The sequence below is a fragment of the Larus michahellis genome, chromosome 3 (genome assembly GCF_964199755.1).
Source record: "Larus michahellis chromosome 3, bLarMic1.1, whole genome shotgun sequence".
NCBI classification, from domain to species: Eukaryota; Metazoa; Chordata; class Aves; order Charadriiformes; family Laridae; genus Larus; species Larus michahellis.
The window spans coordinates 131383321-131395709 of record NC_133898.1 but is presented as its reverse complement, the minus strand read 5'-3'; the positions used below and the strand labels follow the sequence as shown (position 1 = coordinate 131395709).

At 49.9% G+C, this 12389-nt stretch overlaps 1 protein-coding gene across 6 annotated transcripts in view; it reads right to left on the bottom strand.

The window, feature by feature from the left end:
- ASXL2 (ASXL transcriptional regulator 2) overlaps positions 1-5405 on the bottom strand; it is a 126829-nt gene extending 121424 nt beyond the window's left edge. For 3 of the 6 annotated variants that reach the window (XM_074582230.1, XM_074582231.1, XM_074582234.1), the window contains exon 1: positions 5166-5373. In XM_074582230.1, the coding sequence (XP_074438331.1) occupies positions 5166-5222 (57 nt within the window). In that variant the 5' untranslated portion in view covers positions 5223-5373. Of the gene's footprint in view, positions 1-5165 lie in introns of all 6 variants that reach the window. The other 3 variants (XM_074582232.1, XM_074582233.1, XM_074582236.1) reach the window with 2 other exon arrangements.
- Between the last annotated feature and the right edge of the window lie 6984 nt (positions 5406-12389).

Genomic DNA, 12389 nt, shown 5'->3' with positions numbered 1-12389 from the left:
CATGTGACAAAGTTTGTGCCAACTTTCGCTCAGTCTTGTGCAGCCGTGAGTCTGTTTCTCTCCAAACACTGCCAAGGTATTTTGCTGGCTGGCAGACACGTAGATGCGTCACGTGGCAGAAGGACGCTGTACCATGGCTTTGTCACCAGAGCAGTGGCTACCAACTGCACTGTGCCTGGCCCGCAGAAGTCTCTGCAAAAGCATTTAACAGACATCGCAGACCGACCTCAGCCACCGCTTCTTGTCCACAGTGCAAACAGGTCTCGTACCTGGACACAGACTGAGAACCGGGCAGGAAGCTGTGATAATACTTAGGGGATTTAAAAAGAACCAAAAGAAAAAAAAAGTCTAACACACAGCAACAACCCCTCAAAAAAAAAAAAATACAAGCAGCCTCACCAGCTTCAACTATCAGCTCATTTCACAAGCTTTGATTAATCATTTAACCTTCTACAGCGCTACCTCGTTCAATACCTTGCTGAAAAGTGACAAGCCAATTCTCAGATTCACCAGGAAAGGCCTGCTGTGCTCCAAATCAGCCTCCGGATTTTTTTCCCCAGTTGAGCGATCAGACCTCTGAAGGACTGGTGAGATGAAGAAACCCGCCTCAGACATCACGTGCACTTGGTACCCAGTTAAACCAAGCACCGCTCCTCTCTCAAAAAACAATCGCGAGCGCTCAATTCGACTCTGCCGACCCATACACTGAAGAGCTGAAGCTGGGCACCTGAAATACGTAGTAGTAAAAAATAACCGCATCGTCTACTAGGCTGATCAGTCCCTCAAATTGATGTTTTACCGAATCCTCTGAATTTCTGCATATTTTTTGCATCAGTCTTGGAACCTTTGCAGTTTTCAACTTTGTGCCTATGGGTGAGCAAGTGGACTCAGGTACTTGTAGACAAACGGGCGACTTCTACAGTTTGGATCCTTCCACCCGCTCTTCTGTGTAGATCTTTTAACAGAGAGCAGGGGAAAATGGCATCCCTCAGACGCCTTACTCCAACACCCCTCAGAAAACCGCACCTTAATGAGAAGGACAGTCTTAATAAAGTCAGCTTCCAAGAGCCTGCCATTTGTTTCCCTAACAAAAGCCTTTCTACTTGATTTTGCCTTTTGACCTCACTACAGCATCTCCTGTTCGACACAGCAGATGGGCCCGCGAACACCAGATCAGATCGTGTGTTCTGCACTATCAGTTTCAGAGATGGCACATCTTTTCATTTCAGTTCTTCAGTTGACACAAGTGATGCAAACAAACAGCCAGAGCCAAGCTGAGTTCACATCACAAGAGCTACACGGCAACCCCCAGCATCACGACAGGACTCGTACCTGGCCATCTACGCCTTCAGAGATGTCCACCACACCAGGTTTAGGCTCTGTCTGCTTTCCCAAGGGCATTCTCGCCCTGCATTTCCCCCCTCTGAAGCCAAAGTCAGTTTGACCCAACAGGAAATCAGCACACAGGAAAAAACACGGCTGCAGCAGCTCCCTCTCACGAACAGGTAGCATTAAAGACTGCGTTTTGTGCTCCTAGATGACCTGGCCGAGGAGCACTTACAGACACCGTCTCCAGCCCCCATTCACACGGCCCCTACGCCTCGGTACTCAGCGGCTGTAGAGCAAAAAAATGTTTTGTCAGGTCACACACGGGGACTTCCCATGAAAAACAAACACCAAATGTCTTCAAACTTGGCACGTGACGGCGTACATTTTCCTCCACGCAAACAAAGCACAAAGACAGCCTGTTTGTGGCTTCTGTCCAGCAACAGGACTTCTTGTCTGGGTCTAAACAGGCCACTAACGCACCACAACAGCCCGTTCGCTGCCGCGCTCCACCACACAGCAGAGCAGGAAGATGCACAGAGCATTCGGCTGTGCTCTCGTCCCACTCGGTTTTGGAAAGCTGCATCACAAGAACTGTGTTAAACACAAGCAAGAGGAAAAGCAACAACGAGTAACAACCCTGAGACCCGAGGAGGCGAAACAAAACCCAGAACTTTTCTGCAGCACAACCAAAGTCCCCCTTCCACACGCAACGTGGCGTCTGCCCCCTTCAACCACAGCCCCTGTGAGCATCAGTTCAGTACTACAATGACAATGATTACCCCAATCAGGCTAAGCTAAGTACTACTGAATATTTGTTCTCACCTGCCTGCACCAGCTTAACAGGCCTCCGTTACAGTTTTCTGACTGCCACAGCTGTATGTTTAGCTCAGCCAGAGCCAGGCACAGGCACCAGCCCGGCTGTCCCCATCATTAGGTTAGTGCAAGGTCGCTGGCACAGAGCCGTATGTGAGATTACAAACTGAGCCCAGACACCAGTTCAAGAATGAGCATGGGCCAGCCTGCCAAAGGCAGTGCAAACCCGGTCACCCAGTTCAAAGAAAGGAGGTTCAGCAGTACAGACACATATGGGTTCTGCAAGGCAGCTTTGGGGCCAGAAAGCAAGCCCTAAAACTCGAGTTTACCAGCACAGACGTGATCTGCCTGTTCTAGTCTTCAGCAGAATAGATAAATCATCTCTTTTCTCCAGACACGCTGTCCCATTGGTGTGACTTTGCAGCTTGGCTGCTCCACCACCGGACTGTATCTGAAGACTGTACTTCAAGTTAGAGACATATACGGTGTATTTATCTTAAACCTGTGTGCTGTTATCTTAAACTTCTGTACTATATAGTGTCAGCTTCTTACCTCAATGAAGCTTTTTACTTTAACAGCAGGGACACCCAGCCATTGTCCCGAGAAAAGTCACAAGTTAACAGCCATCCGCAGCTGCAAATTTACTGAATGAGCCAGGAAATAAGCAAAAGGTTGTTTATCAACAGTAACTTCCTCCCTGAACACGCTGCCCACATCGGGCACCCTTTCCTTACTTCACACTGCAGTTCTGCTCCAATTAATAGCCCTACACGGCCAAGAGCAAGCACAGCTTGTGTCCCACTGAAGGCACCTTACCCATATACCTACCTGAGCTCCTTCTAGCAAACAGAAAGGCCACGCTTCTGTTGCTTACCACCATGTTTCTAGCTAAAGCTGAACTGCTACAACAGCTCAAGCTAATTCAAGTAGATTTTACCTTGGTGCTTCTCCCCTCCCCACATTCCCATCACCTCCCTTGCACTGGAGGGCAGCCGATCCCAAACACCTGGTTAGGAAGACTGAACTGGCACGAAGCCAGACCAGCACCCTAACAATGACAACAGTTTTTTGCTGGTTTAACTGCCTGACCAACCTAGGAGCACCAGCGGTGAGGTGCTGGAGAGAGCGAGGAGGCAGAGGGGGGACAGAATCACCAGAGAAACATCAGCTGCAATGACCTTACACTGACGTTCAGGGCAGTTTGCCAGGACAAGCAGGTCCACAGCCAGCTGCCATCAAAACCCGCAGCCCCGAGCCTCTTCCCCTGCAGCTCCATGCTGACCTGTGACTATCAGGCCCACTCCACCCCACAGTGAGCCAGCTTCGAGAGCGCAGCAAGCGCAGAACTAACTCCACAGAGAGCACAGAGATGCAACACTACACTGGAGACAAAATGGAACGTTTCTCAAGCTTGAGGAAAGCTTTATGTTACCTTTCAGGAGCAGAAGAATAGGGTACCTGAGAGCTGCTGCACTTCTTAACACAGTTTTATAATAAACCCTACGAACTTCAGCCACCAGCAACTGAGAAGCCAATACGAGCGCACAAGCTAGGACAAGAATCAAAAGACATTATTTCAAACCAAAACTCCAGGGAAACTTTCTGAAGATTGGAGTTGGACTTTGACCAGAATATTTTAACATTCCCACTGGATACACGAACAGAAATATTTGTCAAAACTGAGGTTTCGGCAAGCATTTACTCATCTTTTCCTAGTTTTGGCTGCCTCTGCCATGAACCTAAGTATGCAACCCAGGGTAACGTGTAACCTTCAGTTTTGACTGTTTTCAGTGCAGCTTTTCGAAATAAGTGTTTTAGCCCTTAAGTGGATTCTGGAAGAGATCAGTGGATGAACAGCAGCACACATCAGCTGAAAAATAGCTGGACCTACTTATACCCTACACTGGCGATTCTTCTACTCTTTTTCCAAAACAAATAGTTAAAAAACATACACAAAACCATATGCAGAGAAACTAGTGTCCACCTGTGGGATAGCATCTTATATTCTTGAAATAGTTAACTGCAGCGTATCTCCTGAAAGAAGAGCAACTATTTTGATGCCTTTTGTAAATACAAGGTTCAAATAAATTACTATTTATGAAAACAGTGCTTGCGAGTCTCTGCCTATTTACATTTGCTTTGCAGCCAGGCTTTTCCAGTCTTGTTTTAACAGATACCCCTTTCAGAATGGTTATGATAGAACCCGAACTCCGCCCCCTCTCCATTAGGTAGATTTGAATCCGCGCTGCAAATACAGAACTCTCAGGAGCATGTGCTGTACTTTCACAACTCAACGCTTCTGTTCAGCTCCTGCAGGTTGCACTTGTTTTTAGTTTCCTCTCTCTCACACTTGTCCCACTACTCAACTTCCCTTTTCTTTCATCCACCCTCTAACGTCCCTGCCCCACACAGAAACTACGGTAAGCCCATCTTGAAAGCAGTACGGTAACAAAGACTGTCAGCCTGGGAAGATAAAAATTCTCCTTTTAGGGTTCACAGCTCACTACCTGACCTGAGGGAATTCAGCAGCTCCTCCTGCAACAAGTTCTGCTGCATGAAAGACGCTGATACACTGAGAATACTGAGAAAAACCATTGCATGTTTGCTAATATTATTTACATGCTCATTAACCACAGCATTTTGCAAACACGAGGAGGGTAATCCCTCCCCCACAAACCTTCCCATATAAATTTATGCCCAGGCACATTAAGCAACTGGAGAACAGGTCAAAATAAATAAATAAAAAAAGCCGCCTATGCGAGGGCGCGGCGTGGGACCAAAGCTGCCGGCAGGGCCCGGCCAGCCGCGGGCACACCCGGAGCGGCACCTCGCCCCTTCCCAACCCTGCGGCCCCGCAGGCCCGTCCTGCGCCCACCCCCGCCGCCCCGGGCTCCCAGCGGAGCCGGGCGCCACGGGAGCGGCCGCTCCCCTCCCCGGCAGGAGGAACCCCGCACCACCCGGGGCGGCCCAGAGGCCTCTGACCCGCCCCAGCGGCCTCCCCCGGCCGCCAAGGCCCCGCGTACCGTCCGGGCGGCCTCTGCCCAGGTCCTGCCCTTCTTCCTGCGGCCCTTCTCCCTCATGTCGGACGCGACGGGGCAAGGCTGACTGTGAGGTACCCTGGGGGTTCCGTCCGCCCGGGAGGGGAGGCGGGAAGGGGGCTCTAAGCGCAAAGAGCCCCGACAGCGGCAACCCCTGCGCCCACCGCCGCTGCCATATTGCGATCCTACTGTAAAGGGCCCCGGTCATGTGACCCCGCCCGCGTGACTCCACCTACTGTACGGGCGGCGGGGAGGGGGAGGCCCCGCCCACCCTGGCGCGGCGCGTGCGCAGTCCCCGCCCCGCCGCGGCTGCCAAAGGGTGCGGTCCCGCCCCCCCCGCCCGAGGGGAAAATGGCGGCGGTGGCGGGGCCTCCTCAGGGCGGCACTGCGGCCCGCCCAGAGACAGCGACCCCGGCTGCCATCAACGGCCTGCGGCTCCCCTTCCCCGCGGCTCCTTCAGCCCCGTCGCCCTCCCCCGCAGTGCCCAGGGTCGCCAGCTGCCCCCTCTCGCTGCTTGCAGGCAGCAGTGGCCATGGGTGGCTGCCAGCCCCCTAACCTCATGCAGCCACTGCCACCCACCTCCCTGTCTCGACACCCCCCTCCTCACGCCAGCCTTTGCCCCATCTTACCCCAGGGACCATCAAGCTCGGCCCCTTGCCAGCTATGGTTTCATGGTGACTCATGTCCCTTCCCTTGCTGCTCGCCACCACCCAGCCAGGCACCCCCTTCCCTCTGCTGCTGCTGAGCGTACCCCAATTAGTGCACACCTGGCAGCCAGTAATTCATAGAATGACGGAATGGTTTGGGTGGGAAGGGACCTTAAAGGCCACCCAGTGGCACCCCCTGCCCTGGGCAGGGACACCTCCCACCAGCCCAGGTTGCTCCAAGCCCCGGCCAACCTGGCCTTGAACCCCTCCAGGGATGGGGCAGCCACAGCTTCTCTGGGCAACCTGGGCCAGGGGCTCACCCCCCTCACACCAAAGAATTTGTTCCCAATAGCTCATCCAAATCTCCCCTCTTCCAGTGTAAAACCCTTCCCCCTCGTCCCATGGCTCCCCTCCCTGCTCCAGAGTCCCTCCCCAGCTTTCCTGGAGCCCCTTGAGGGACTGGCAGGGGCTGGAAGGTCTCCGCGGAGCCTTCTCTTCTCCAGGCTGAACCCCCCCAGCTCTCTCAGCCTGTCCTCCCAGCAGAGGGGCTCCAGCCCTCCCAGCATCTCCGGGGCCTCCTCTCCCCGCCAACAGCACCTGCAGTCAGAGCTGCCATCCCCATCCTCTGGTATCCAGCTTCCCTCACTCCGTGGGGGTTCACCAGCATCCCAGGTGCCATCTTCCTCTGGCGGCACTGCCACACATCCACTCACGCGGCTGCTGCCCTGAGCTGTAGCCAACTTTGCTCCCTCCCATCCAACCACCTTCTCCCTCACCAGCTGATGGCCGTTCTCCTCCTGCACTGCTGCTTCTTGCTCTCCCAGTCCCCTTTTCAGCACACCTATCCCCTCATCCTCCAGAGCTGCAATCCACTCCCATCTTCTCTCAACCAAAAGTCACTTCTGCCCTTGGAAGCCCCAGGAGATCCCAGGTGACACTCCCAGCCCACTCAGACTTGTGATTTTATTTCCATCTTCTATTAAAGGAGGAATATCACTGACTGGATAGAAAAACTAATTACCACGGTATTTGAGAGACAGCCCTTGTTACCTACCTGCAAAGGATGTACATCTATGCAGCATCTCAAATGGTTGCTCTTTCTGTATCGTGGTTTCATAGAAAAATGAGCAGCTTCTCACAGCATCATATGTTCCTGTTTCTATGGAAAGGGAATGTGGAAGATCATAGTATGTGTCTGTGTGGGAAAGCCACTGTCCGTGAATACCGTGTCAGGGACAATAGAAAGTTACGGCCAGTGTCTTTAAAGGTGTTTGTACACCTTAATTCTCACAGCACCTTCAGTAGGTTGCCAGCTTGCATACAACGGTTAGACAACGAAGCCAAACCAGAGTAATAGGCACAAATGTACATCAAAAATGGTCATACAAGACAATGCTGAACTGAGCATCAAGGGAAAGGAGCAAGTTCTCAATGTGAACTAGTCTTTGAAGAAAAATCACTTACTGAGGCTGTGAAAGAGGTAAGCCAGACCAGGATCTAAAATTAAAGATCACTTCTCCGCCTCTTAATGAATCTCAAACTGACTCACAGAATTAGAATCATAGAATCACAGAATTGTCTCGGTTGGAAGGGACCTTTCAGATCATCAAGTCCAGCCATCAACCCAACCCTGCCAAGGCCACCACTACCCCATGGCCCTCAGCACCACGTCTGCCCGGCTTTTCAGTCCCTCCAGGGGTGGCGACTCCACCACTGCCCTGGGCAGCCTCTTCCAATGCTTCACAACCCTTTCCAGGAGGAAATTGTTCCCAGTATCCATCCTAAACCTCCCCTGGCACAACTTGAGGCCATTTCCTCTTGTCCTCTTGTCCAATCGCTTGTTACTTGGGAGGAGAGACCAACCCTCACCTCTCTACAACCTCCTTTTCAATTATAGCTTGCTTCTTTTACTGAACTGTAATATGGTACACGCTCCAACCCTTGATGTCAGAGTGGCATTGTGAGCCATAAACTCGTAGAGGCGTTGGCTGGCAGAGCCATCAGGAGGTCTCCAGTTCAATCTCACCTGAAGCAGCACTGTCAGCAGCGTTAAATTGGGTTAACTGCGGCTTTGTCTGTCCGTGTACTGAAATCATCCAAGCCTGGGCATTCCCCCACCCTGCCTGGGTGCTCACCTTCTGGAGGGTTTTTTTCTCCAGGTTCTGAACCTCCAAACTGGAGTTTGAGCTTCTGCCCCTCATTACACTCCAGGACCGAGAGAACTTTGGCTCTGCCCTCTTCACCGACGTCCTTTATGTGTCAGTGGGCAGCTCCTGGGTGCCCCCTTCTCACCCAGCCAAGCAAGCCCTGCTGCCCCAGCCTCTCCTTGTGCGTCGTGTGCCCCAGGACCTCAACCATCTCAGTCGCCCTGTGCTCGCTCTCTCCAGTTTCTCCCCATCCCTTCGGTACTGTAGGGAGCCCAGGTTAAATCTTGAGGCCCCAACTGTGCCAAATACAGGGGGAATGGTAATTTTTCCCGCTGTAGCCAGCATGCCACTTGTTCAATTTGTGGTGAGGTCACACCACCAGCTCATATGCAGCCATCGGACCTTTTTCTCTGGGCTCCTTGTGTCCCCATCTGCCTGGCGAGATGCCTTCATCATCTCTTGCGCGTTGTTAGCCATAACTGTGAACTTGCCAGGGAGATGAGTCAGAAAGGGGACTGTGCTAACGTGCGTTCTGCTGTCCATCCATACTTCACTCTAGCTTATTTAATAGTAGCTTCTAGGGGTTTAAAAAATAAAAAGTGCACAGTTTGGATAAAGTAAAAATAGATCATTCATCCAGGGAGCTATGGAAATATTCGTGGTGTAAGATAGTCACGTATCAGTTGATTCATCTTAAGGATCTGAGCCATCATGTTATTCCACTCAGGATTTACATTAAGCCTGGAGTTCTGAATCTTAAGTTACCGTCTGAAGGTCATTTAATTTCCAAATTGGAAGTCACACAAGCTGGGTTTTTGATTGACAAACGGCATGGCGACAGCAGCAGGCAACCCTATCTGATAGCAACTGACCGCAAGGAAGGACAGAGTAGGAATATAAACATGTCCTGCAAAATTTTACACAAACCATGAAGCTTTTAAGAGGGTGGTGAGGGGGGACACTTACCCCAGATATGCAAACAGAATTTAAAAATCTTTATGTAAGAGGTTTTATGTTATGACCATTATACTCTTTCCACAAATCAGTAGCTGGGAACCGTCGGCAAGAAGCAGAGGTGATCTTTGTCAGTTTTAGATGTTCTGTCCTCTTTTGCTGTGGATTAATGATGAAAATTCTTGCAGATCCTTAAATTCTGTAGCAAACCACCTGGCAACTAGAGCTTATGGCTGAGGTTCAGGTACCAAAATGCCTTTCAAAACTTGAGAATTAAATCACAGGCCTATTCAGAACTTTCTCTGCTCTGAAGAAGAGGCCAGATTCAATTAACAGATGGAAGTTAACTCAGTCTCATCTCCACGTTGCCTTGACTTAGACAACATCTTTAATTATAGAACGTTCTGGTCCAAGCCAGCCTCCTGTCATCCTATCCTGTCCTCCTGAAAACAGACCAAAGATACAAACCGAGATATTTGGTCAGTGCATAGAAAAAAATACTAAGATCATATTTTCATACATATTTAGTCTTTACAAACAAGTCAGACAAATGGTAATTCATTTACTTAGGTATAGTTGGCATATGTCATCAGTTTTACAAATCACTTTTATTTAACTTAAACAACCAGTTAATTAAATAAAATAAAAACCCCCACAACACGTGTGTGCTTCAAAAGCTCAGCACACCATTAATTTTGTCTGTCTTTTGAAAATACCCCTGATGTTTCCAACCCGTAGTGGGGTTTGTGCTAGACTCCATTCAGCTGCAGCCGTTCAGAGCACGGTTCACCAGGCTTGGGCAAGACCCTGCATCTGGCTAAAAATGCTAGAGAAATCAGGTCTAGCGACAAAGTGTCCTTCGCAACTTACTGTGTCATTGAATTCAGTATTTCTGGGGAACTGATCCCCCTACACTATCAAGTTCTTCAAGTAAAGCATGTCAGGCAGCGCAGCCACCCTTCGGACAGGTTGAATCCATACGTCATACCCGAACGCAAGGCTTGAATTCTCCCCTCTGCATTTGAACCCCGCTCAGGGTGACCATTTAGAAATTAAAAAATGGCTTTCGAGCAGAACAGAGTTGAATTTGCACCTTGGATATAAGAACCCACTGATGCAGAGACCTTATATCAGCAGATTCTGGGCACGGCAGAATTATGGCATGGAATATACCCCCTTCATCAGGAAGGATGGTAGCGGGTGTGTGAAATATCTAATATAGCAGCTTTCCTCTCAATCAAATAGAAATCTCACCCAGGCTGTCACGTACTGTACCTCAGTCACTGCAAAATCCTTCTCCACTGCAGCCGTGCCCTGATTATATCCATCCGTTTTCCTTTCATCATTTTCTAATCCAGAATTACTCTTCCCCATGTAGCTCTTCGCTGGCTCTTATCATGTTAAAAATGAGATCCCTCTCTTCATTTTCAACAGCTTTCACATCCCACCCTTCTTATCATCCAACACTCAGCTATATTCCCAAATCTGCTCAGCTTGCAATGCCTCCACTGTCCACTTGATTGATTTTCAAACCAGAATATTTCTATGCCTCAGAATGTCACCTTTGTCTCCTATAGCTGTCCCTTGTCCCTTCTTTTACGCCTAGGTAGTCGTTGCCCCCTGCACTCTTGCTGTATTTCCGAGGTCGCAGGGTGATTCTGCTCTACGACAGAGAGGTCTGAGTTCTGCAATGTGAGTGTCATTTGAGATTGTGCAGTAGGAAGCCAGCCCGTAGTTCATGTTTCTCACAGCGCTGACTTGCCGTATCCAGCGCATTCACCTCCCGATTCTCAGCCAGCTGAAAGCTGGACATCGCTCTGAGCCAAGAGTTCAGCGGTTTTCTCCTGCACTTCTGGTTCCAAATCAGGTCCATAAAGTTCATGATCTTCCTTTCGTCCTGGTCAGTTCCCGAGACGGAACAAATCTGTATTTTTCAAATGCTAGGACAGACACGATTAGGCATCAAAATTCCTTTCAGAAGACACTCTTTCTGCTCGTAAGTCACAAAAGCACAGCTCCCACAGCTGCTGTCTGCCACACTCCCCACTTATTATTCCTTGTAAAGTCTAAAATCAAGGATGAGTTTGTATAGTGCCCTGTTTACATCCCCCCACATTGGCACCTGGTGATACATAGGAGCGGAAGCCAAGCTGGGATTGAACATGCTTCTGCAGCCTTGCGTCCGCGTTGGGAACGTATCTCCAGGAAGAGAAGCCACTGGAAAGCTCAAGTAGCCGTGGTCTGTGTTGTGCTCCGGAGCCTGAAAGCTCATCTTCCAGAGTAAAAATAAACACAAACAGGCAGGACTCACCAAGGCATACATTATTTTTTTATTATTATTGTTATAACTACTACTGCTGCTACATCTACTGTACCATAGTTTCCTTGTCCAGAGGAACTTATAAAGCACACAAAGCCAAGGCACATAAAGCTGGTTTCATACGTAAAGCCAGTAGCTGTTATGAGGAGGTAAAGTAAAAAAAAACCCAAACCCAAACCCCAAAATCCCCCAACCAAACCTCCTGCTCAGCGAGTGAACTCCATGCCCAGGGAGTCTCGGAGCACCACCGGGGCAGAAGAGCTCCCTGCGCTCCCCAGGGAGCCCCCACAGCTGCACTGGGGACCTCCTGCTCCGCTGCCTGCACGGGAGCCTCAGTTCACAGCTGATACCGAGCGCTGTCGGTAGCAAAACGGGTCTGTTTTTCAAATGCTTCCACCGAAGCTTGCATAAAACTACCCGAGCCTTTCCTGGGAAACCTGGGGAAAATTATTCGCTCCACAGGTTTTCTTTACGGTAAAGACTTCCCTGTCACTCTTCCCACACAGAAGAGATTAACACAAGGATTTACAGGAAAAAAACCCAACTGGGCTAGAAAAAACAGTGCCTTGATTCAACTTGGAGCCTGCTAGGTAAAATTCTGTCCCACGGTGTATCTTAGGAGGGGCTTTGCATTTATTTACCAAATCCCTATGCGTTCAGTCACCAGGACAACACATACTAGCGTTCACCATTCCTCTTCCCTGTTGTACCCCGTTAACAATTTACTCTAAAGGTGTGGTGAAAAATACCATTTTTATCCCTTGCAAGAAAATCTGCTTAGGGCATGACCTCACCCAGCCAGTAAAAGCGTGCCAGGAGTTGGGCACTGGGAGCCACAGCCGCAGTTGGAGGCAGGTCGTCATTTTCCGCCAGCTGAAGACTGCCTTTGCTGTAGTCTAGTGCTCCAAACATGCTCAGAAACCCCAAATCTGCCAGGCTAACAGATTCTATTCCAAATAATTGTGTTTCTCTTTGCTCCTACTCAAAGATCGGTATCGCATTTCTCTGATAGTTCGTTATAGCAGTAGGCAGTGTGTCTAGGCTGACAGGAAGCCTAATTCGATACTGCATTTCAGAGAACCGATACAAGTCATTTTGGCTTCTTTTACCTTGAATGCCTGCTCTCTGCAGGGTCGCTAGT